The sequence below is a fragment of the Myotis yumanensis genome, unplaced genomic scaffold (assembly GCF_028538775.1).
Source record: "Myotis yumanensis isolate MYYU_CA2020_CCGP unplaced genomic scaffold, mMyoYum1.0.hap1 SCAF_4, whole genome shotgun sequence".
NCBI classification, from domain to species: domain Eukaryota; kingdom Metazoa; phylum Chordata; class Mammalia; order Chiroptera; family Vespertilionidae; genus Myotis; species Myotis yumanensis.
The window spans coordinates 82,685,381-82,712,365 of NW_027223755.1; the positions used below are offsets into that span (position 1 = coordinate 82,685,381).

A 26,985-nucleotide genomic window follows, 5' to 3' on the forward strand; every position below is an offset into this window, starting at 1 on the left:
GGCTGATTTTCTCAGTGGTTAGAGCATTGGCCTTCAGACTGTAGGGTCAAGGGTTCGATTTCTGGTCAAAGGCACATACCTGGTTGGGGCACATTCGGGAGGCAACCAATTGATGTGTCTCTCTCATATTGATGTTTCTGTCTCTGTCTTCCTACCTCCTCCCTCCCTTCCACTCTCTAAAAATCAATGGAAAAGGTATCCTCTGGTGAGGCTTAACAAACAAAATGAAACAAAAATCAGTCTTGATGAGTTTTGTCTTAGGGATTTCTAATTTTATTTTTAAGTACTTGCCATCCTATATAATAAAACCCTAATATGCAAATTGACCGGATGGCAGAGTGACCAGTGGAACAACCAGTTGCTATGACGTGCACTGACCATCAGGGGGCAGACGCTCAATGCAGGAGCTGACCCCGGTCAGGGGCAGCTCCTGTGTTGAGCGTATGCCCCCTGAGAGGGAGGTGGCTGGTGGTGGCGATCAGGGTCGGGGGGGCAGGGGGGGCCCAGGGCGGGCTGGCGAGCGCCCTGCTGGTCACCTCCCGCAGAGGGAGGCAACTGGCGGTGGTGGTTGGGGGGTGGGGCCGGCCAGGGCAGCACCAGGCTGCCAGCCAAGGTGGGGGGCCCCCCCCCCCCAATCTCTCCGCCTGCTGGTTGCCCCACAGATGGCCCTGATCACTGGCCAGGCATAGGGACCCTACCGTATATATTGGGAACAGTCTCTTGCTGGTAGATTTAAAACTTAAAACTTGGCAAGGCTACTCTAACACTGAAAAAACAGGATGATGCAGCGATGACAGGCATGGACTCTGGCTTGCACATTTTGTGGTCAGCCCTGATTCTGACACTTACAACTGTGTGACAAAGCCAATTACTTAACTTCTCTCTGCTTCAGTTTTTCCACCCATAAGATGGGGGAAATGGTACTACTGCCTCAGAAGGATCATGTTATGTACTATGTTTTATAATTAGGGCAAAAAAATCTAGCTGCCTATACAACAGCAAGGTGCCTTTCACCTGTATGAAAAGTATGGTCACTGCAGTGTCCTGGATTGCAAGAGGGATGTCAGACTGCCAGTTTAGGCCTGACATCCCTGAGGGGTCCTGGATTGTGAGAGGGTGCAGGCCGGGGCTGAGGGACACCCCCTTCCCCCGTGCATGAATTTCGTGCACTGAGCCTCTCGTTATATATAATTTCTAAAAGTGAATGAAAGTTAAATGAACTAAAATGGGCTATATGGCTCTATTTTTCCTGTTTGCTGAAGTGTATATGTTAAATATGTATGTTAACATATAATTAACACATTATATGTTAATATAAATGACACATTATATTCCGTTACTGTTTTGTTTTCTGTTTTAATCCTTACCTAAGGATGTTTTTCCATTGGTTTTTTAGAGTGGAAAAGAGAGGGAAAGACAGAAATATTGGTGTGAGAGAAACACATCTATTGGTTGCCTCCTGCACACTTCCTGACCAGGGCCCAGGCCGGGGAGGAGCCTGCAACTGAGGTATGTGCCCTTGACAGGAATCAAACCCGGGACCCTTTGGTCCACAGAACCAAACTGGCTAGGGCTATGTTCTGTTATTAAATACTGTACTGGAGGCCCGGTGCACGGATTCATGCACTGGTGGGGTCCCTCAGCCTGGCCTATGCCCTCTTGCAATCCGGGACCCCTTGGGGATGTCAGACTGCCAGTTTCTGCCCGACATTCCCCGAGGGATGTAGTAGTGCTCGAAGTGGCAAGCGGCCGGGGAGGAGCCCGAGCCTGGGCCTGGCGCCGCAATGCTCCCGCTCATCCCAGCCCTGCTGCACCTGCCTGTGCCCAGTCAGTCCCGATTTGGAGAGGCGAGCACCACTGCAGCCGTGAGCCCGACATCTGGCACCCATCGGTTAGCTGAGCGGCACTCCCCCTGTGGGAAAGCACTGACCACCAGGGGGCAGCTCCTGCATTGAGCGTCTGCCCCCTGGTGGTCAGTGTGCATTATAGCAACTGGTTGACCAGTTGTTTTGTTGTTCAATTGACTGGTCGCTTAGGCTTTTATATATATAGATTTATAAAATGGAACATCTCAATGAAACACCAGCCTAATTTATTTCCCTTTGGAAAGTATTTATTAAGTCTATGGAGATAATCTCTTAGAAATGTGAATTAAAATGTTTTTCTGTGTTAATCGGAACAAGGAAAGTATGGGAGTTACAAGTCCTAGTGTAGTCTCTGGTGAACTGATCTTATCCAAAATGTTATGTCCACTTCTGGGACACTGGACAAAATAGAGAATATTTTGATGCTATTGTGGCTGAGAAATGTTTTGGAAATCATGTTACAGGGAAAGCACAAGACAAACTGGGCATGCGTAATTTAGAGAACAGAATTGTGAAGGGAACACAGTGCATTGAAAGGCCTTTTTTGTACAAGAAGGTTCTTCTCATTACAGGGACTAATTTTAAACTAGTCCAGTAATTGCAAATTGTTACTTTAAAAATAGCAAGCTCTCTACTGGAGGACATGTCAAAACTGGGGATGGTGGTGGGAGAATTAGGCAATAAAACCAGTGACAAATATTTACATTTTTTGAGAGCTCATAATGAGTTTACTGTTCAAGGTGCTGCCTACATTACTTCATTTAATCTTCACAGCAATCCTGTGTCCTAAAGCAGATGACTGTTAGGATTACCATTTTAAAGTTGAAATAAATGAGGATTTGAGATACTAATTAATCCAGAAGAACTATTGTGAAGGATAGTTTTAATATAAACCTAGGCAGTTAGAACCCATGCTTTTAACCAAGTTATACTAACTTCCAGTTCTGATACTAATGTTTATATTAGATAATGATATTAACTAAATAAATTGGAGGAGCATCGTCTTTATTAATTTTAACCTTTTGTTGTTTAATCTTCATTGAGGATATTTTTCCATTGATTTTTTTTTTCTAGAGAGAGAGTGGGAGGGAGGAAGGGAGAGGGAGAAAGAGAGAGAGAGAGAGAAACATTGATGTGAGAGTGACACATGTATTGATTGCCTCCCGCATGTGCCCCCACCAAGGCTTGGGATCAACCAGGGCTGAGGATCGAACTTGCAACGCGGGTATGTGCTCTTGATCAGGAATCGAGCCCTCAATCTTTTGGTGCTCCGGCGGATGCTCTAACCATTAAGCACACCAGCCAGCTGGTGGCTGTCAGCAGCATTTTGTGAAGTAAGTTATGTGTTCATCTAGATCAGTGGTTCTCAACCTTGGCTGCACATTAGAATCACCTGGGAATCTTTTTAAAATCCTGATTTCTGGGCCTCATCCTCCGGATTCTGTTTCTTACTAATGTTGTGGCCCCACCCATAACAAAGAAACAGAAGTTAACTGTATGACCTAAGCAGGATGGCTAATCTTCCTGGGTTGGGCTTCTCATTTCTAAAATAATAGAATAAAGTGATTGCACTAAAATATCTTTTTTTTTTAATATTTTGATTTAAGATTGCATGTTGTAAGATTGAAATGGAAAGATGTTTGTTGAAAACAACATAATAGCACAAGAAAGAAATAGGACATGAATATAATAAAAAAACAAGATCATGGTGATGGTGTCTCCTCTACTTACCAGTCTTACCTGAAGCTTACTTGGAAGCAGATATATGTTGAAAATTTAGTAATATTTTAGAGATTAGCATAATAAAAAATATTAAGAACATCGTTTTTTTTTGTTAGAGTGATGATGGTGTGTGTGAAAATCCTCAAGAGTTCTCTTTCACTCACTATAATTGTTGTTATTTTGCTGTGCAGTATTAACAACAAGGATCAGTAAATTCAAAGCAGAAGTATGGGGAAATGAAAAAAATTATGTGGAATTAATTATTGGTATATTTTGAGGTAGAACAAAATAGTAAAGACACAGATAAACCCAATCCCTGAAATGGATCTCCAACAAGAAACTCAAGGAGATTTTAAAGAATGGCTGGAGTCCGTTTTCAGAAAGATAAATGAAGGCCATCGCATCTATGAAACAATAGTTGACAAAGATAAAAGATAAGGAAATGAAACAGGAACAGTCCAATTTGTTCATATTTGAAACTCACAAAAGTATTAAAATCAAAGTTAGGGTCACAAAAGATAAAAAAACATTCAGAAAGGAAGAATTAAGGGAATTGAAAGATGATATGGCAGGCTCAGGTAGCTGTTATGTTTTGTGTTCCTGGCATGCTTTTCTCATCTCTTTCCTCCAGATAAGTGTCCTGCTTTGCCTTTTGAGTAGCTGCCTATCTTCCTATTTCATGTGGTTCTAGCTGTAGTGCTAATCACAGTGTATCCCAGGTAATCTTTTTCTGACTAGTCATAGTTAATTGGGTTTGGGTAGGATAAGCTTGTGACGCAGACCCCTAAAACGTTTGTGCAAACAGTAGCAGGAAGATATGATAGTCTGTTGCCTCTGGATTATATAGTACAGGTGTGTGGTAAACTTAAAGAAACATGGGTCTGTATCTCTGTTTTAGGGAAGAAACCCATCTGCTCAAGAAGTGAGGCAGGTCCACAGGGAGGGAAGGGAATAGAGATAACTCTAGTGATGTCTTATGTTCCTGGGTCTAGCAGTGCAACTTTTAAAGTGAAATGAATAATAAACAGACCAATAAATATTCCCTTCTTTACTTGAGATGGTCTGAATTGAGAATTTGTAACCTTGTAATCTACTAGTTCTGGCTAATTCATAACTTGTTCTTGAGAATAAATAATGTAAGGTGTGGTTCCTGGAGTTGGTGGAACTCATAAGCATGTTATAAAATTATAAAGCAAAATGTTGGTAAAAATACCAGAAAGTTGATAAAATAGAGATACATTTTGGAGGGATAATGTGAAAAGGCTAATATTAAAAGAAAAGTGGGAATTCCGATACTAGAATTCAGAATTACCTTTGTCCTGTGGGCGTTTGCCAGTTTCACCACATGAACTTGAGTGGTTTTGTTTTTGTTTTTTAAAATATATTTTTATTGATTTCAGAGAGGAAGGGAGAGGGAGAGAGACATAGAAACATCAATGATAAGAGAGAATCATCGATTGCCTGCTTCCTGCATGCCCCACACCCATACCCACACTGGGGATTGAGTCTGCAACCCGGGCATGTGCCCTAACCGGGAATCAAGCCATGACCTCCTGGCTCATAGGTCGATGCTCAGCCATTGAGCCACACTGGCCAGACATGAACTTGAGTTTTGAAAACATTGTGAGATGAGAGTCTTAGAAATCAAAGTTCAGAACTTGTACAAAATTCAGGGGTCATATAGGGACCCTTCTCTTCAATAAACTGGGAGTGCAAAAAAGGAGTAATTGAGAATTAAACCAGCCTACATCCCCATTTGTGTTCTGGGTTAACATTTCCTTGGTGGTCCAAGGAACCTGAATCCTTGAACTGGGATTGTGGTGATCCCAGGCAGGTAGTATTCCCAGATACCTAGAAGAAGCTGTTTTTAGCATGGGCCTCACATTTAAAATAATTAAAAAAAATATTTTTATTGATTTCAGAGAGGAAGGGAGAGGGAGAGAGAGATAGAAACATCAATGATGAGAGGGAATCATTGATTGGCTGCCTCCTGCACGCTCCCTATTGGGGGTTGAGCCTGCAACCCGGGCATGTGCCTTTGACTGGAAGTGAACCCAGGACCCTTCAGTCACCAGGCTGACGCTCTATCCACTGAGCCAACCTGCTAGGGCAATGACCTTGACAAGTCATTGCATTTGTAAAATGAGAACACATTTCCTTTTTCTTTTGCTGGAGAATTAAAGGAAAAGTTAGATTATTAAGAAATACAGCCCTGGCCGGTGTTGTTCAATTTGTTGGGCGTTGTCCTGTGCACCTAGGAGAGCGAGACAAACATCAATTTGAGAGAGAAACATGCCTCCTACTTGTCCCCTACTGGGGATCAAACCTGAAACCTGACTGGGAATTGAACCAGGGATCTTTGGTGCATGAGACAATGCTCAACCAACTGAGCCATACTGGCCAGGGCTATTATTAACTTTTATTTCCTCAGTATATATACTTTATTATATGTTGATGCCTAATTCTAGTCTAGCAGTTGATTCACGTGGTAGCAGATGGGAAATAGATCAGAGTTTTTAATAATAAGGAAATAGATCATCCTGTTTAAAAATAGGGAAAAGATTCAGGTACATTTTTAACCAAGATGATTTTCATGTTAACAGCTCTGTATGTTTCCTGGAATATTGAGCTTCAGTTAAGGGATACCCAAGTATTCAGTAAATTAAATATATATAGATGTGTTTTTTAGAATTCCCATTTATACTTCTAGTCCTTAATTTTTAAAAAGTTGATTTTAGAGAGAGAGGAAGGGAGAGGTAGAGAGAAAGAGAGAAACATTGATGTGAGAAACATCGATCAGTTGCAGCTTGAACATATCCTGAATGTGGACTGAACATGCATCTTAGGTATGTGCCCTGACTAGGTATCGAACCTGAGACCATTTGGTGCATGGACGATGCTCCAACTAACTGAGTCACACCTGCCAGGGCTAGTATGAGAATTTTTAAAAATTTGCTTTAGATTTTTGCCTTAGAGTGTCTTATGTGGTATGTTTTTGCTTTTTAATTTGATATCAAAATTTACAATTTTAACCATTTTAAAATATTCTATTCCTCGCATTAAGTACATTCTCATTATTATACAATCATCACCATTATCTCCAGAACTTTTTTACCATCCCAAATTGAAACTATATGCATTAAATAGTAACTCCCCATTACCACCTCCCCTTAGTCCTTGACAACTACCATTCTACTCTCTGTCTCTTTGAATTTGACTGTTACAGATGTCTCATGTGAGAAAAGTTATACAATATTTGTCCTTTTGTGTCTGGCTTATTTCACTTAGAATAATGTTCTTATTTTTTATTCATTTATTTTTAAAAATAGAATATTTTCAATATTCATCCATGTCCTATAGCATGTATCAGAACTTCATTCCTTGTTAAGGTTGAATTATATTCCATTGCATCTATAGATCACATTTTGTTTATCCATTTACCTGACAGTGGACATTTGGGATGTTCCCATCTTTCGGCTATTGTGAATAATGCTGTTATGAAGATGGGTATGCAAATGTCTGTTCATGTCCCTGCTTTCAGTTCTTTTGGGTATACACACAGAAGTGGGATTTTTGCAGCATGTTAATTTTGTGTGTGTGTTTTTTAAATTTACCATTATTATTATTATTATTAATCCTTATCCTAGGACAGGGGTGGGCAACCGCGTGCCAAACATGGCACACCAGTAACTTTTGCTGGTACGTGAAACCCTCTCTTATAATCTTCCATTTACAATTTTTTTCTTAATATCGACTTTTTTATTTTTCAGATAAATTCAGTGTAGGTGCATCTTAGATAAATAATTTTACATAACAAGTTATCTTAAAGACCATAGACATGGATTGACGAGAGAGGGGAAGAGCAATCTCTATGCCTCTGCCTTAACTCTCCCTGCCTTCCTAGATCCGACCAGTGTTTTGGTTTCATCCACATACGCTTGTGAATCTTTGTTCTCAGTGATGAATTTTGTTAAGTCTCGTAATAGGAGTAGCCTGACGGATGAAAGTAGTAGCTCGTGCATATCTCTGAAGGTCACGAAATATAAACCTGATATAAAATTAAGATTTCTGTCATCAGTGATGCAGCAGCAAAAGTCCCACTGATAATATCAAATGGAGTCATAAAGCTTTCTGTCGGATTATCAGTGTACATGTATACATTAAAAAATAAATGTATTTTTCATCATCATATACTGTGTTTTTGTCGCTCGAATGAATTTGATTATTTCTTCAAGGTTCTTCACATATGTACACCTTAAGAGATATCAAGTAGGCGTAACATTTTCTCAAAAAATTAGGGTTGGCACGCAGAAGAATTTTGAGTCAGAGATTTTGCTGGTTTTGGCACGCACTCACAAAAAGGTTGCCCACCCCTGTCCTAGGACAAGCTTAGAAGGGAGAAGGGAGAGAGGGTCAAAATCACAACCCAGTCATGTTCCTTGACCAGGAATTGAACTGTCAACCTTTCGATGTACAGGACAATGCTCAACCCACTGAGCCACTCTAACAGGGTGGTAATTTTGTTTAAATTTTTTAGAAACTGCTAAATGGTTTTCTACAGTGGATGCACCATTTTACATTCCTAACAGCAGTGCACAGGGGTCAAATTTTCCCACATCCTTGTCAGCACTTACTATTTGATATTTATGTGTTATATTTTTACAGTGCTTGAAATTCAGTTGAGGCTTTTTGCTGATATCAGAGTATCAGAAATGTTTTCTAAAGAGAATAATATGCAGTATTGTAAAGGAATCTTAGATGGCATTTGTTCTGCAACCTATTTCCTCTTTAATAAGAAAGAAGAAATAATCTTCATCCAGCTTCAGTCTACTTTACCCCCTCTTTTCTATAATCAGTGTGTATATGGGACAAAGGGAATTTTGCATCTGTTTTCTATGATGTAATTTGATAAACTACAGCTCGGCTGTGACGTGTATCTTTGTTTTACTTGGGAGAAATTTTAACTGGTTCGGAATTTATTTTGGGGGATGATGCTAAACTAATTTTATGGAAATAAAACTAGATGGAAAGTTATGAGATAGAAGCTCTATTTTATGAAGTAGGAGTTTTTGGCAAATAATACTTGGTTTTTGAGCCTTATTTTTCTCTTATGCGATATAAATGAAAGCAGTTTGTGGAAGACCTTACATCTATTACCTTACATTTAGCAGAACACTGTATTTCAGTTACTCACTTTCTTCTTAATTATCTTGCACAGGGATCATGGCACAAGTAGCAATGTCTGCCCTGCCGGTTGAAGATGAAGAGTCTTCAGAGAGCAGAATGGTGGTGACGTTTCTCATGTCTGCTCTTGAGTCCATGGTGAGATGGCTTTACACTTCTGTAAACTTTCCATGTTTGGATAAGATTGGATTTGTGGATGAGATTGATTTGTTCTTAAAAACATATACTAGTAATATGTTTCTAGTTTTTCTTTTTTAAAAAACACACGTTTTTGTTTTTTAATAGATTTTCGTTGATTTCAGAGAGGAAGGGAGAGGGAGAGAGAGATAGAAACATCAATGATGGGAGAGAATCATTGATTGGCTGCCTCCTGCATGCCCCACACTGGGAATCTAGCCAGCAACCTGGGCATGTGCATTGATGACCTCTTTGTTCATAGGTCGATGCTCGGCCCTTGAGCCATGCCGCTGGGCCAGGATATTCTTAACTTCTCTAAATGTTTAATATTTTACATTTAATTTTAACTGTTTACCTATAAATATCTTAGGCAATCCCTTGTTTTACAGTGATTAACTTTGAATTTATGTGTAATATTTGAAGTTTCTCAGAATGAGTTGGTATATTATAATGTGGTACTGTTGTTTATAGTATCTGTATAAAAAACATCAGAATTTTGGGTCACAAGAGCATATTCAGTATTTTATACCCTTTATTTTATTGTGCTATGCATTAATAATTGTCCTTACCCTGCCACCTGATACCTAAATATGTAGTGTGTTAGCTCTTTATTTTCCAAAGACCTATATCTTATATAACTATAGCAAACTATTAGTATAATTTACTTATCATGTTTTTATGGATATGTAGCTTGAAACCTATTATTTGAGCTCATCCTGTATAATAAAAGGCTAATATGCAAGTCGACCTAACAGTGGAACGACCAGTTGCTATGACACACACTGACCATCAGAGGGCAGATGCTCAATGCTGGAGCTGCCCCCTGGTGTTCAATGTGCTCCCATAGGGGAGCGCCGCTCAGCCAGAAGCCGGGTTCACGGCTGATGAGTGCAGCAGAGTGGTGGGAGCCTCTCCTGCCTCCACGTCAGTCGGACATCCCCCCCCCCCCCCCCCAAGTGCACGGATTTCTTGCACCGGGCCTCTAGTAGATTTATAAAACATCAGATTTAGGTATTTTTTGACACATTGAAATTAAATATTGTAAGTAGGAGGAAGCTATGCATTTTCTTCTTTTTAAAAAAATATTTTTATTGATTTCAGAGAGGAAGGGAGAGGGAGAGACAGAAACATCAATGATGAGAGAATCATTGATGGGCTATTTCATGCATGCCTCCTACTAGGGATCGAGCATGCGATCTGGGCTTGTGCCCTGCTGGGAATCAAACCATGATCTCATGGTTCATAGGTTGTAGCTCAACCACTGAGCCACGCTGGTAGGGCAGAAGCTATGTATTTTCTGTATTAAGTGTTAACTGGTATTAGATAGTGTTTAACTTCACAGGTCTCAGTATGACATAGTTTGTAGATTCTTTTTTGTTTTCCCCTTAGGGCAATTCTTTTTTCTGCTATTTAAGAATTTAAAAAAGTATCTCCTCAAAGAAAGAAATTTCAGAATGGTTAGTGGCTATTTACTGTTATTTTCTGAGAGTCACTATTTCTGCCTTGTGATCATAAAATCAGCCAAATTTGGCCCGTAATGTTAAATATTAATTTAGAGATTAAATCCTATTCTGTTGATACTAAAATATTTTCTTTCCTACTAATCTCTACATAGAATAATATAGGGTCACATAGGATCCATTCTCTTCCGTCGAATATCTTTATAGCTTTCTCATCTTTGGCAGTCACTTTATTATTCTTAGCTTTTTTTTAATCCACATCAGCAGGGTAAAAGTATCTCTCCTTATGTTCCTAGTTGTATATTATGAAGTATATTTATAGGTGTTTAGGTTGACTTCATTCTTTGCTTTGCCTATAGGTTTTTTTTTGGTAATCCTTAGATAGTACATGAACTTTGCTTTGCTGTTTAGTAAATACTGCCTTTGGTGACAGGGCTGTCCAACTAAGAGGGTGAATAATGCAATAAAAATGCACTCTTATTTATCACAAAGTAAGTAATATACTATTACAGTGAGCAGCTTAAGTACATCTGATATAAATGTAGTGTAACAAAATTATAGTACAGCATGATTCTTCCTACTAGAAACAACTTTTGTTTCACCTCTAGGTAGGAAGTTCTCTACTATGGCTTTATAATACTTCAAAAGATTTCTGATCATTGCACTTAGTGTAACATTTATTTAAGATGATGTTTTATTATTTATTTATTTTAAAATATTTTTATTTTTATATATATTTTTAGACTTTATAGTTCTTTTAAAAATTTCACACATTGGTAATTCTTACTACTAATTAATTAAGGGAAAGATAAAATGAGCAGATTTTTTTTTTACATTCAATTTTGAATATTTAGTGTTTTTCAGTTTTTTATTTCATGAAAAACTTTTAAATATGTTAAATGCAGTAAACCTTAATATTTCAAGAAAAACGATCTTAAATATAATGTTACATGCAATAAACATTAATATCTCAAGGAAAACGATTTTAAAGATGATGTTACAACATGCAATAAACACAAATTATTCAATGAAAATGATCTTACATACAATAATATTACATGGACTAAACATTAATATTTTAAGAATAAAAGGATTTTAAGTATAATATTATTACCAAAACTGTACTAACATAGTATGATATCACAAAAGTTGTAGGAAATATTAAAAATCTGCAAATAAAAGGATTACTTCTGTGATATTCTAGAATATTTTCCCCCCCACCCCCGGCTCTATTTTTGTTCATCAGTTTGTGTTGTTCATTATATTCCACAAATGAGTCAGATCATATGATATTTATTTTTCTCCGACTTGCTTATTTCACTTAGCATGATGCTTTTAAAGTCTATTTTGTCAGGTAAGAGTATTGCTACTCCAGCTTTTTTTTTTTTCTTTTCCATTTGCATGGAAAAATTTTTCCATCCCTTCACTTTCATCCTGTGTGTGTCTTTTGTTTTGAGGTGGGTCTCTTACAAACAGCATATAGTTGGGTCATGTTTTTATATCCATTCAGCTACCCTACACCTTTTGATTGGAGCATTTAATCCATTTACATTTAGGGTTATTATTGAGAGGAACTTATTTATAGCCATTTTAATTCTGTATGGCTAGGTTTCTGTCTCTGTTTCTTCTTTTCAGCAATCCCTTTAGCATTTCTTGTAATGCTGGCTTGGTGGTGATGAACTCCTTTAGCCTTTTTTTTTTGTCTGGGAAACTGTTTATTTGACTGTCTATTTTGACGGATAGCCTTGCTGGATAGAGTAATCTTGGTCTCAGATCCATGCTTTCCATTACCTTTGAGTACTTGATGCCATTCCCTTCTGGCCTGTAGAGTTTCTGATGAGAAATCATTGGCCTGTAGACTGAAGGGTCCTGGGTTCGATTCCCATCAAGGACACATGCCTGGATTGTGGGCTCCATCCCCAAGAAGGGGGCATGTAGGAGGCAGCCGATCAATGATTCTCTTCATTGATGTTTCTATCTCTCTCTCCCTCTCTCTTTCTCTCTGAAATCAATAAAAATGTATTTTTAAAAATACACATAAAGATTTTGATTATTGGTTCATTGTTATTTTTAGGAGTGCTAATTGGAATCAGGAACATTTTCAATAAGGTTAACATGAAATGAATTATTGTATATCCATAAAATGGAATATTATGTTATATACTCTAAGATTTTAAATAATATTTAATCTCTTAGGAATATACTTAGTAAACATCATTCTTAGTAATAAGTATCGCACCTAAAAGTTATTCCAGTTGTGTATATATATGGAGAAACTTCTAGAGGTAGGATTAAGTAGTGGGTGTTATGCTATGGCTTCCAGACCCTTCTAAAGGCACCAATCACCCCAGCTGCGTGCATGTTAGAAGATCCCTTCACCAAGATCTCTCCCCTTCTTTGGGAAGGACCATTCCAGCTCCAGAGCTCCCCTGATGCAGGTGCCCAGTCCTGCTCCCCTCACACTTCACAGATGTTATTATTATTGAGAGTACTCTCCAGTAAGTCTGTGTGCATATCTGAGTCCTTTTTTGGGGGGTGGGGGTGGGGATTCGGCCTTTAACAGATTACAAGAGGTCTTTGCCCTTTGTCTAATAAATTTTGTGTTTTCTTCTGTTTAAAATCAGGGTAAAAACTATTAAAAAAGAGAAGTACCTTAAAAAAATTGGGACTTGTTTTTGTGTATAACTTTAAGGCCAGAAGCTAGGAACTTTATGTTTCCAGATTATATATTAAGAGAGATTAAGTGATAAGGTGTTTTTTTTAGAATATATTTTTTATTGATGATTATAAAGAGGAAGGGAGAGGGAGAGAAAGACAGAAACATCAATGATGAGAATCATTGACCAGCTGCCTCCTGCATGCCCCCTACAGGGCATCAAGGCTGCAACCTGGGCATATGCTCTTACTGGGAATTGAACCATGACCTTCTGGTTCATAGGTCCACACACCTGAACCCTGAGCCAAGCCAGCCGGGTGATGAGATTTTTTATTCATCCAGCAGAAACAATGTTTTTAACTTATATCTGTATATAACACTTTATTGTTTCTATCTCAGTGTAAAGAACTGGCCAAGTCCAAGGCAGAAGTGGCCTGCATTGCAGTGTACGAAACAGATGTGTTTGTCGTTGGAACGGAGAGAGGACGTGCTTTTGTCAACACCAGAAAGGATTTTCAGAAAGATTTTGTGAAATACTGTGAGTATTGTATTTTCATCTTTTGTATTTCATAAATATTAAACCTAAATATTTATGCATTAACACATGTGGTATTTTAAAGCAGAATGAGATTTATACTAAAAAAAATACTTTCTGAAATGTCCATAGAGACATTTCAAAAGGCTCAAAACAAATCACTGACATGGAAATATATAAGGGTAAATACTGAAGCGTTTAAGAAAATGGTTAATTATACTCTGCTCCTTGCTAGGCATTACTCTGAATTGGTGAAACAGATTAAAGAGAAGGTAAATTTCAAATTGAGTGAAAGTTCTTACTCACATAAGGAGTTCTTTTCTTGATAGATAATAGGTGTGTTGAAAACAAGTCTGTGCATTAATTTTTTCTAAGCATGATGGAAAGTTAAACAGGTCACCTCAACTCCCTCAATGGAATCAACTTGTCAGTCTTCATTGAGTTCTGTGATCCTCCAATTGGGAGTTCATCCAGTTGGTAAACTTACTTGACACTGGAACCAGTGCAGTAGAGAAATTCACTGTAGGGTATTTATACCTATGGCCTTTTACAGTATGACAATTTTGTATCTGTGTTTAACCTAGCACTGTCCATAGATTTTATATTAATTCTGTGATATAGCATTTTTTTTTAAACACAGAAAGAAAACAACAATGGTTGGTATATCTATCTATATTGGCATCTAAGATATATGTTTTTAAGATCCAAATTTAAATTTCTATTATCAACTTAGATTAGGTTTCTTAATTCATTAATTTCATTTCTTGTGTTTTTAGTCCTTTTTAAAAAAATGTATCTTTTCCCCTTCGCTATATGCCTTCCTCCCTACCCAGCTATGATCATTTAAATTTAATGGTAGTAATTTTTTTTTTCAATGACTCAAGAATAGTGGTGTAATTTGGCAACACTGCTAACAGAATACAAATTTTGTGATAATGTTCATTACAACAATATAACTCATAATTCTGCTGAAATGAAAGCAAGAAAAAGAAACTATGGAATAAACGTGATAATTTATAAATTACATATGTTTTTATTTTATTACTCTTCCAAACATAACTAATCCATCATTATAACATCCAGATGTGCAATAATAACAACTGAATTTAGTTGTCTTTGATATTTTGCTGACTTCAGCTATATAAAAATCAGAGTTTTACATGTTTTTTCCTGTTTTTTTTTTTTATTTCAAGAAAAATGATTTAAAATATAATGTTACCTGCAATAAGCCTTAATATTTCAAGGAAAACGATCTTAAATATAATAATGGTTCATGCAATAAACATTAATATCTCAAGAAAAATGATTTTAAATATGATGTTACATGCAATAAACACCAGTTATTCAAGAAAAATGATCTTACATACAATAATATTACATGGACTAAACATTAATATTTCAAGAATAAAAGGATTTTAAGTATATTATTATTACCAAAACTGTACTAACATAGTATGATATCACAAAAGTTGTAGGAAATATTAAAAATCTGCAAATAAAAGGATTACTTCTATGATATTCTAGAATATTTTCCCCCCCACCCCCGGCTCTATTTTTGTTCATCAGTTTGTGTTGTTCATTATATTCCACAAATGAGTCAGATCATATGATATTTTATCTTTCTCCGACTTGCTTATTTCGCTTAGCATGATGCTTTTAAAGTCTATTTTGTCAGATATGAGTATTGCTACTCCAGCTTTTTTTTTCTTTTCCATTTGCATGGAAAAATTTTTCCATCCCTTCACTTTCATCCTGTGTGTGTCTTTTGTTTTGAGGTGGGTCTCTTACAGACAGCATATAGTTGGGTCATGTTTTTATATCCATTCAGCTACCCTACACCTTTTGATTGGAGCATTTAATCCATTTATATTTAGGGTTATTATTGAGATGAACTTATTTATAGCCATTTTAATTCTGTATGGCTAGGTTTCTGTCTCTGTTTCTACTTCTCAGCAATCCCTTTAGCATTTCTTGTAATGCTGGCTTGGTGGTGATGAACTCCTTTAGCCTTTTTTTTTTGTCTGGGAAACTGTTTATTTGACTGTCTATTTTGACGGATAGCCTTGCTGGATAGAGTAATCTTGGTCTCAGATCCATGCTTTCCATTACCTTTGAGTACTTGATGCCATTCCCTTCTGGCCTGTAGAGTTTCTGATGAGAAATCAGTGTCAGCCTTATGGGAACTCCTTTGTAGGTAACATTTTTCTTTTCTCTTGCTGCCTTTAAGATTCTCTCTTTGTTTTTAATTTTTGGCATTTTAATTATGATGTGTCTGGGCGTGGGTCTGTTTAGGTTCTTCTTGTTTGGGGTTCTCTGTGCCTCCTGAACTTGTGTGACTTTTTCCTTTACCAGGTAAGGGAAGTTTTCTACCATTATTTCTTCAAACACCTTCTCTATTCCTTTCTCCCTTTCTACTTCTTCTGGCACACCTCTTATTCTAATATTGTTACGTTTCACATTGTCCCACAGTTCCCTTAAGCTGTCCTCCTGTTTTTTAATTGTTTTTTCTTTTTGGTTCTCTGAGTGATATTTTCAACTCTGTCTTCTCATTCACTGATTCGATCCTCAGCTTCCCCTAATCTGCTGTGCATTCCTCCCAATGTGTTCTTTATATGTGTTATGTCATTCTTTATCTCAGACTGTTCTTTTTTCATAGTTCCTATATCTTTTTTTCATGCTGTTGAGCGTTTTTAACATCATTACTCTGAACTCTGTTTCAGATAAATTTCTTATCTCTGCTTTATTTATCTCTTCTGGAGAATTCGCTAGTTCTTTGATTTGGGGTTTGTTTCCTCATTTTGGTTGTCTGTTTGAGTTTGTGACTGTTTTAGGTAGTTCCTCTACACCTCTCAAGTCACACAGTGGTTCTCAACCTTCCTAATGCCGTGACCCTTTAATACAGTTCCTCATGTTGTGGTGAACCCCAACCATAAAATTATTTTCGTTGCTACTTCATAACTGTAATTTTGCTACTGTTATGAATCGTAATGTAAATATCTGATATACAGGAAGTATTTTCATTGTTCGTGACCAGAGGTTGAGAACCACTGTGTCTAGTGCAGGACAGTGTTAAAGGCTGTTTCTGACTAATTGGATCAGGGAAAGACTCAAAACCCCCAGAGACTGCTTCTGTCTACGGACTTCTAGGATTCCGACTTGAATTGCCCCCAGCCAGTCATCCTCAGGTGTGGCATGAGTTTTTTCAACAGGGTGGGGCAGTTGTTTCTGTCTGGAGGCTAATTGTTACTTTTAATCTCTTAAGTGGCCTCAGGGCAAGGTGTTTTCCAATAGGGTGTGTTGACTGTCTTCCCCCTCAGGCAAGGCAGATGTCTATGTGGGAAAGATGTCCTCTGCTGTGTGAGGGAATGACTCAGTCCAGGAAACTTGGGGTGTCTGCTTTCTGAGCTCTATCCCCGAGTCCCCAATCCTGGGTTCTGCTCTCACAGCTCCAGTCCACTTCACTCTCCCTCTGCCAGAGCACAAGGTAGGTGGCTCCACAGGGAATTTTTGTGTGTTGGCCCTTTAAGAGGGTGCCCAAACTTTCAGCTGCCACTCCCTGGCAGACAGCACCCCACTGCTTTTCATAGCCAGATGTTATGTGGGTACCCTCCTCAGTTTGGTGCTCTCAGCTTCGGGATAGATCCCAGGGTTCTCAGTGGAAGCCTCGGACAGCTGAGACATCTCTCTGGAACTTCAGTTGCTGTCTGTGGGTGCCCCTCCAGCCCTTTCGTGCCTCCGCTTCTCCTCCCAGTCTCTATGCCGTCTCCACCTTTGGTCCTTGGGTATCCGGGTTCTCTCCTGTGTGTTTTTCATTGATTATTCAGGAAGCCTTTCTGTATTTCAGTTGTAATTCCAGCTTTCCAGTAATCTATTTTTTATTTTTTTATTTAGTATCATTTTGAGAAAAAAAATCATTTTTGAGAAAAAAATTTTCTGTTGTTAATCCTCAACTGATCATATTTTTTTTAAAAAAAAGAAAATATTTTTATTGCCCTAGCTGGTTTGGTTCAGTGGATAGAGCGTCTGCCTGCAGACCAAAGGGTCCCGGGTTCAGTTCTGGTCAAAGACACGTACCTTGGTTGCAGGCTTCTCCTCGGGACCGAAGCCTGGTCAGGGCTTGTGTAGGAGGCAACCAGTCTATGTGTTTCTCTCACATCGATGTTTCTGTCTTTCCCTCTCTCTTCCACTCTCCCTAAAAATCAATGGGAAAAATATCCTTGAGTAAGGATTAAAAAAAATACACACAACACACACACACACACACACACACACACACACACACACACATACATATACTAGAGGCCCAGTGCGCGACATACGTGCACTCCGTGGGTGGGTGGGGGGGGTCCCTCAATCCAGCCTGCACCCTCTCGCAGTCTAGGAGGCCGTGGGGGGATGTCTGACTGACAGCTTAGGCCCGCTCCCCATGGGGGCGGGCCTAAGCCGGCAGTCGGACATTCTTAGCGCTGCCGTGGAGGCGGGAGAGGCTCATGCCACCGCTGCTGCGCTTGCCAGCCATGAGCCCAGCCTAGGGCTTCTGGCTGAGTGGTGCTCCCACTGTGGGAGTGCACTGATCATCAGGAGGCAGCTCCTGCATTGAATGCCTGCCCCCTGGTGGTCAGTGTGCATCATAGCGACCAGTCGTTCAGCTGTTTGGTCAATTTGCATATTAGTCTTTTACTATATAGGATATTGATTTCAAAGAGGAAGGGAGAGGGAGACAGAGATAGAAGTATCATTGATAAGAGAGAATCATTGACCAGCTGCCTCCTGCATGCCCCACACTGGGGATCGAGCCTGCAACCCGGGCATGTGCCTTGACCGATAATCGAACTGTGACGTCCTGTTTCATAGGTCAATGCAGGTTGGACCGAGGATATTTTTTCCATTGATTTCTAGAGAGAGTGTAAGAGAGGGAGAGAGGCACAGAGAAAGAAACATGACTGGTTCCCTCTTGCATGCACCCCGACCAGGGCCAGGGATCGAACCTGCATGCACCCCAACCAGGGCCAGGGTATGTGCCCTTGACTGTAATCAAACCCGAGACCCTTCAGGCTAAGGGCCAACAATCCAACCACTGAGCCAAATCAGCTAGGACTCATTTTGATAATTTTTAAGAATATGATTATGTTTGTGTATTTAAATTTATACTAATGTTGCTTTGATTATGTTTATATCAGCTGCCATCTGTCCCATGAATACCATAATTCCACTGGCAGCTGTATTTATATTCTTGTTTCCTTTATTGCCTTGCTTATGTGGTTCTCCAGTGGTTAGAACTAAGAATTAGGAGAATTGTCCTCAGTTGTAAATAGTAGTCCCTCCCTATTAGTATTCATATTTTCTTTTAAAGATCCTTTTTTCTTTATTAATAGAGAGAGAAAGGGAGGGAGAGGGAGAAATATCAATGAGAGAGAACCATGGATCAGCTACCTCCTACACACCCCATACTGGAAATCGAGCCTGCAACCTGGGCATATGCCCTGATGGGGAATTGAACTGATGACCTCTTGGTGCATGGGAGGCTAGCTTTTATTTATGTATGTATATATGTATGTATGTTAATCCTCACCCAAGGATATTTTCCCATTGATTTTTAGAGAGTGGAAGAGAAGGGGAGAGATAGAGAGAAACATCAATGTGAGACACACATTGATTGGTTGCCTCCCACATGGTCCTGACTGGGTCCAGGGATTGAAGCTGCAACTGAGATACGTGCCCTTGACTGGGAATTGAACCAGAGACTCTTCAGTCTGCAAGCCAATGCTCTACCAGTGAGCCAAACCTCTTAGGGCCTAGTTTTTTAAAAATATATGTTTATTGATTTCAGAGATGAAGGGAAAGGGAGAGAGAGAAACATCAATGATGAGAGAGAATCATTGATTGGCTGCCTCCAGCAAGTCCCACACTGGGGATTGAGCCCGCATCGTGGGCATGTGCCCTGACCAGGAATCGAACCATGACCTTCTGGTTCATATGTTGATGTTCAACCACTGAACCACACTGGCTGGGCAGCTTTTTATTTTTAAAGATTCCTTTCTTCCCCTTTTTTCCCTGTCTTTATGTAATACATAATTAATGTTAGAATATAGGAAAAATATTCTTACTAAAAGCAAGATATTAAAGTAATGGATACAGGCCCTTGTATATCATTAATTATTTTACAGGTGTTGAAGAAGAAGAAAAGGCTGCAGAGATGCATAAAATGAAATCTACAACCCAGGCAAATCGGATGAATGTAGATGCTGTAGAGATTGAAACGCTGAGAAAAACAGTTGAGGACTATTTCTGCTTTTGCTATGGTGAGGTTATACACTTGAATTTTCTAAAAGATACATTATTTAATTGAGTTTTCTAAGAACATACAATACACTTTCACAAATTGAATGAATGAATTTCTAAATATTGGATTAACATTAGGATCAGCCTTATTTTCTATTTTCAGTTTGAAAGAACTCAGAAATAAATATAGCTATTAGAGCTGCGCTTTTTTTTTTTTTAAGAGCAGGTTTAGATTTATATCCAAATTAAGAGGCAGGCACAGAGATTTCTCATATACCCCTTGCCCTCACACATGCATAGCTGTGTACTATCACTATCCCCCATCAGAGAACCTGCATGAGCACATCATAATCATCCAAAGAGAATTGTTTACTTTTATTTTTTATTTTTTTATTTCTTAAAGTATTACAAAGAGTATTACACATGTCTCCTTTTTTCTCCCCCTTGACATTCCCCCGGCTTCCCCCACCCCCCGAATGTCTTGTGTCCATTAGTTATTCTCATATGCATGCATGTAAGTCTTTCGGTTGATCTCCTACGCCCCCAACCCTCCCCAGGGTTCCCACTGTAGTGTGACATTCTGCTCACTGCTGCTCTGCCTCTGTATCCATTTTTGTTCATCAGTCTATAATGTTTCGAGAATTGTTTATTTATTTTATTTTATTTTATTTTTTTTTTAAAATATATTTTATTGATTTTTTACAGAGAGGAAGAGAGAGAGATAGAGAGTTAGAAACATTGAGGAGAGAGAAACATCGATCAGCTGCCTCCTGCACATCTCCCACTGGGGATGTGCCTGCAACCCAGGTACATGCCCTTGACCAGAATCAAACCCGGGACCTTTCAGTCCGCAGGCCGACGCTCTATCCACTGAGCCAAACTGGTTTCGGCGAGAATTGTTTATTTTTGACATGGGCGCCAATTTCCTGAAAAACCACCTTTTGTTAATCCAATTATGTGATAAACAAAGCTCTTCTAAGAAAACAAAAATGGGCAGAGGGCGAATATATAGGTTATACTGGATTTTATGTAAAATTCTACTCTGTGTAATGGAGTTTCTATCATCTATGGCAGTGGTTCTCAATCGGTGGGTTGCGACCCCTTTGGCGGTCGAACGACCCTTTCACAGGGGTCGCCTAAGACCATCCTGCATGTCAGATATTTACATTACGATTCATAACAGTAGCAACATTACAGTTATGAAGTAGCAATGAAAATAATTTTATGGTTGGGTCACAACATGAGGAACTATATTTAAAGGGCCAGAAGGTTGAGAACCACTGATTTATGGACTCACTGCCTTGTACTCACTGGCAGCCTGACAGAATACAGTTCATTAGTAAACGTACGTTGTGTTCATCTAATAAATTTTCAGTAAGAATATTAGCCCCAAATTGCCTAGTTTATGGTAACAGTTGTATTTGTTGAACTTCCATGTTCTGGGGCTGAATTGATATGGAAAGATTGTGTTATGCCAGAGTGAGGCTATTGTGAAGAAAGAGAATAATGCAAGAAATCAGCCATTGATTGTTCCTATCCTTTTGTGTAGGTTTTATTTTTTTATTTTTTTATTTTTTTAAATATATTTTATTGATTTTTTACAGAGAGGAAGAGAGAGAGATAGAGAGCTAGAAACATCGATGAGAGAGAAACATCGATTCAGCTGCCTCCTGCACATCTCCCACTGGGGATGTGCCCGCAACCCAAGTACATGCCCTTGACCGGAATCGAACCCGGGACCCTTCAGTCCGCAGGCCGACGCTCTATCCACTGAGCCAAACCGGTTTTGGCTGTGTAGGTTTTATATAAATATCTTATGTACTTTCATTTTGGCCCTTTGGATTTCTTTCAGGTTTAGAATTTCTGCTAACAAGAGAGCAGAGCCGAAACCGGTTTGGCTCAGTGGATAGAGCATTGGCCTGCGGACTGAAAGGTCCCAGGTTCGATTCCGGTCAAGGGCATGTACCTCAGTTGCGGGCACATCCCCAGTAGATGTGCAGGAGGCAGGAGGCAGCTGATCGATGTTTCTCTCTCATCGATGTTTCTAACTCTCTATCTCTCTCCCTTCCTCTCTGTAAAAAATCAATAAAATATATATATATAAAAAAAAAGAGAGTAGAGCCCTATAGTTTTTCAAAGTAGTTTGGAAATCAGGTATTACAAGATAGCATGAATGCCATTTATTGAGTCAAGATAAACTGATGGTTTAGTTATTTATATCTTAACATTTAATGATTTTTATCTTCTTTCCCTCTCACCTCACCACTGTCCCTCACCCCAGGGAAAGCTTTAGGAAAATCAACAGTGGTGCCTGTTCCATACGAGAAGATGCTGCGAGATCAGTCGGCTGTGGTAGTGCAGGGGCTTCCAGAAGGAGTTGCCTTTAAACACCCTGAGAACTATGATCTTGCAACTCTGAAATGGATTTTGGAGAACAAAGCAGGGATTTCATTTACCATTAAGAGGTAAAGTACTATTCTCCCTTGCCCACCAACAGTTTATTTATATAAAATGGAATATTCAGCTTATTTTAATATATTTTAACAGTTCATGTTTACTGTAGAAGTCATTTAAATTTATGCTTCACAATAATTTTTGTTTGTGTATTCATCTATCATTTTTTTTGTTTTGTTTTAATGCAGACCTTTCCTAGAGCCAAAGAAGCACCTAGGTAAGTGATTGCTTTACTTACCCAATAGCTGGATGGGTTCCTAAACCTGTTTTTGCCAAATTTAATACCTTATAATGATTTCTCTTTTACTTTGTTTGAGAATATGATGTAAGACATTTTGGAGTGGGGTATTCTGATATTTATATAAACCAGTGAAAAGTCTTTGAGCTGAAAAAGTAGAATTGATTCAGTTCTGCTTCTTGCTTTATGATGTGTATTCAAGGTTTTATGTTTGTAATATATAAGATCATATACTGGCATGTGCCCTCATTTCTAAGAATTATGAGTATGATTTAATTTACCTAATGTTTATAGACCAGGCATGGAATTATTAGGCACAATATTGGATGGGGAGGGAATACACAACTCTGTGTAAGCGTTAAAGCTTTTAAGGTCTGGTAGTCTAATGGAAAAGATAAAAAGTCCATAAAGTCATCATAGCAAGAACATAAGGTACACACCACAGGAATGGTTAGAGAAGGTACTGTGGAAGTGTGTTGGAGAAAGGATTCTTTCATAGCCCCAGAAGGCTTTCATGAGAAAGGGCATTAAGAGGGGCCCTTCAAACCCTGGCTGTTGTGGCTCAGTTAGTTGGGGGGTATTCTCTGCAGGCACTTAAAGGCTCCTAGTTTGATGCCAATCAACGTTAGGCTTTTACATTGATGTGTCTTTCCTCTCTCTCTCTCTCTCTCAAAATCAATAAACAAGAGAGAGAGAGAGAGAGAGAGAGAGAAAGAAAAGATAGGCTCTTGAAGAAATGAGGATGGCTTTTTTTTTTGGGCGGGGGGCGGGGAGGGTGGGGGGGAGTGGAAGTCCAGCCATTCCATTTGAAGGGAAAAGTGATATTTAGAAGACTGACATTCTCTGGAGCCAGGCTTATTTGAGACTTTTGAAAGGAAATAACCATTATTATTGACAACTTCTTACTGATGTAAGGATGAAAGGACAATAATGTATAGATACCCAAACATATTTTGTTTTCTCTTAAATAATCTTTATTTTGTTTTCACCATGATGAAAAGATTATCTTTTTAGAAGCTTTATTGAGGTATAATTGACATGCCAAAAAATTCACCTGTTTTAAGTACATAATTCAATGAATTTTGGAAAATGTACAATTAAAAAAGTTAAAAAAAGAGATTTCTAACCATTGTCACAATCTAATTTTAGAATATTTTCATCATCCCATCTCTTATTTCATGAATGTTATATAAATGAAATATACAATGTTTCCTTTTGTTAAAAAATATATTTTTACTATTGATTTCAGAGAGGAAGGAAGAGGGAGAGATAGAAACATCAATGATGAGAATCATTGATCGGCTGGCTGCCTCCTGCATGCCCCCTCCTGGGGATCGAGCCCACAACTAGGCATGTGCCCTTAATTGGAATCAAACCCAGAACCATTCAATCCCCAGACTGACACTCTATCCACTGAGCCAAAGCAGCTAGGGCAGTATGTTTCCTTTAGAAATTGGCTTTTTCACCCAACATAATTAATTCATTAGCAATTCATCCAGGTTGTTGGGTATATCAAATAGTTCTTTCCTTTTTATTGCTGAATATTAAGTACTAGAGGTCCAGTGCACAAAATTCATGCAAGGGGCTCAGCCCTCGCAGCCCCAGCTGCCTTGGCCAGCCCTTGCAGCCCCTCACAGCCCCATCCGGCCCTCGCAGCCCCGGCTTCGTCCAGAAGGTCTTCCAGATGGTCCTCTGAACAGTTGTTTGGCTGTTCGATCTAATTAGCATATTAGCTCTTTATTATATAAGATTCCAGCATATAAATATACCACCCATTTATCCATTCATCAATTGGTAGACATTTAAATTTTTCCCACTTAGCTATTATTAACAACTAGAGTCCCAGTGCACAAAATTCGTGCACTGGTATGGTCCTGAGCGGCTGCCAGCTGGGTACTCCCTTCCCCTGGCTGCCTGCCACTGCCACCACCAGCCGGGGCCTCCCTCCCTTCCCCTGGCCGGCTCCGCCCCCTGGTCAAACTCCTGGACCAACTCCAGGTCGAGGGGACAATTTGCATACTATGCTTTTATTATATAGGATAATACTATTCATGTAATTAAACAAGTTTTTATCTGCATGTGTACTTGAATTTCTCTTGGATATGTATACTTAGGAGTAGAAGTGCTGGGTCATAGTGTAATTTTTTCATTTAACTAAGAAACTGCTAAACTGTTTTCCACAGTGACTGTACCTCTTTATGTTCTTACTAGCATCATTTGAGGGTTGAAGTTTCTCTACATTCCTTTGGTTTTTGCCATCCTCATGGGTGTGAAATGGTATTTCATTGTGGTTTTGGTTTGTGTAGCCCTAATTACTAAAGTTGAGTATCTTTTCACGTGCTTATTGGCCATGTATGTATATTCTTTGGAGAAATGTCTATTTATATTCTTTCTCCATGTTTTAATTGGTTTATTTGTATTTTTATTATTGAATTGTAAGAGTTCTTTATATATTCTTCCTATAAATATTTTCTCTAATTCTACAAGTTGCCGTTTTACTTGCTTGATAATGTTCTTTGAGGAAGAAAAGTTATTAATTTTTATGAAGTTCATTTTACTCTTATATCACTTGTGCTTTTGACATCAATATCTAAGAAACTGTTGCCTAAACCAAGGTCATGGAGATTTCTTATGTTTTCTTCTGTTAAGTTTTATAGCTTTAGTTCTTACATTTAGATCTCCTTTTAGTTTTGGGATAATTTTGTTATATGGTACCTGGTAAGGGTATACATTCATATTTCAATTGTGCTAGCGTAATTTGCTAAAAAGACTATCCTTTCCTCCAGAATTGCTTTGGCATCTTTGGTAAAAGTTAGTTGACCATAACTGTTTATTTCTGGACTTTCTACATGGTGAATCGTACTATATGTGACTCAAGACAGTTTATTTATTTGCAATCTGCATGTTTTTAAAAAATAATTTATCTTTAATATTGAAATTATTGCAGTGTTCCTTTTTTTCCTCCGTTGACCCCCTCCCTCCCAGTCCCTATCCTCCCTTCCCCCCAGGCCTTCACCACACTATTGTCTGTGTCCATGGGTTATGCATATAAGTTCTTTGGTTAATCTGAATACTTTTTATTTTTTAATTCTGTTGCTTGGGCTAGAATAGCCAATACAATATTTTGCCTTGTCCTAGATACTGGCTGGAATACATTCAGGCTTTCACCATGATGATGTAGTTGTTGTTTTTTTGTATGTGACTTTTTTTAAGACTGAGAAAGAAAAGTTTTCTTTGTCACGTTTAAAATTAAAATTCAGATGTTTTCATCATCAGTATTTTTTTTCCTTTAAGTTTTCTAGGTTAGCCTTAGTCTGCCATTTGTATTCTGTGAAATTTTTTATTCTAGAAACTTGTTTTGAAACGTTGGGGCCTGGTCATTAATTAAAGATTATTTCTATAAGGTGTTTTATAATGAGTAGTCCGAGTGGATGGGTCTGTATGGTTCGGCTTCTTTGCCATACCAACTGTCAAAGTAATTGAAAAGTTGCGATTGGTATTGTTCAGTGGTTAGAAGGTTGGCCTGTGCACTGAAGGGTCTTGGGTTTGATTCCCGGTCAAGGGCACGTACCTGGGTTGCAGATTCGCTCCCCAGCCCTGGTTGGGGCTCGTGTGGGAGGCAACCACTAGATGTGTCTCTCTCACATCAATGTTTGTTTCTCTCACTCTTTCTTTCTCCCTCCTTCTTTTCCCTCCCTCCCTTCTGCTCTCCCTAAAAATCAATGGCAAAAAAATATCCTTGGGTGAGGATTTAAAAAAAAAGTTGTGATTGTAATGGGATTATATTTTCTACTTTAATATAATTTATGTCCAATAAGCCACACACATTTAAAGTGTACAGCTTGATAAGTTTTGACACTGTGAAACTATCACTACAATCAAGATAGTGAACATACCTTTCATCCCAAAGTTTTCTTACACCCCTTAGTAATTCCTCCATCTGCTCCTACCCTTGTCCCCAGGCAACCACTGTGCGGAAATTCTAGATTTGTTTGCATTTTCTAGATATTTTAATATAAATGGAGTCATATAGTATGTACTCTTTTCTTGTTTGATTTCTTATTTTGAGATTTATCCAGGTTGTTTAATGTATCAATAGTTATTATTTTTCTATTGCTGAGTAGTATTCCATTGTATATACACTACAATCTGTTTACTTATTCACCTGTTCATGAAAATTTGAGTTTCATTACTTAGCTATTATAAAGAAAGTGCTATGAATATTTGATTTCAGATATTCATGTGGAAATATATCTATCTATCATCCATCTATCTATCTATCTATCTATCTATCTATCTATCTATCTATCTATATATATCTCTATCTATCTCTATATCTAGAGGCCCGGTGCATGAGAATCGTGCACTGGGGGGGGGGGGGGGGGGGGCGGGGGGGTCGTCCCTCAGCCCCC

General features: G+C 38.6%; 1 protein-coding gene across 7 annotated transcripts in view; it reads left to right on the top strand.

The window, feature by feature from the left end:
* Window positions 1–26,985, top strand: part of GTF2I (general transcription factor IIi) — a 121,456-nt gene that overhangs the window by 13,203 nt on the left and 81,268 nt on the right. For all 7 annotated transcript variants that reach the window (XM_070412822.1, XM_070412821.1, XM_070412818.1 and 4 more), the window contains 5 exons: window positions 8,806–8,909; window positions 13,464–13,602; window positions 19,767–19,901; window positions 22,163–22,346; window positions 22,524–22,552. In XM_070412822.1, coding sequence (XP_070268923.1) covers window positions 8,811–8,909; window positions 13,464–13,602; window positions 19,767–19,901; window positions 22,163–22,346; window positions 22,524–22,552 — 586 coding nt within the window. In that variant the 5' untranslated portion in view covers window positions 8,806–8,810. Of the gene's footprint in view, window positions 1–8,805; window positions 8,910–13,463; window positions 13,603–19,766; window positions 19,902–22,162; window positions 22,347–22,523; window positions 22,553–26,985 lie in introns of those variants that run through there.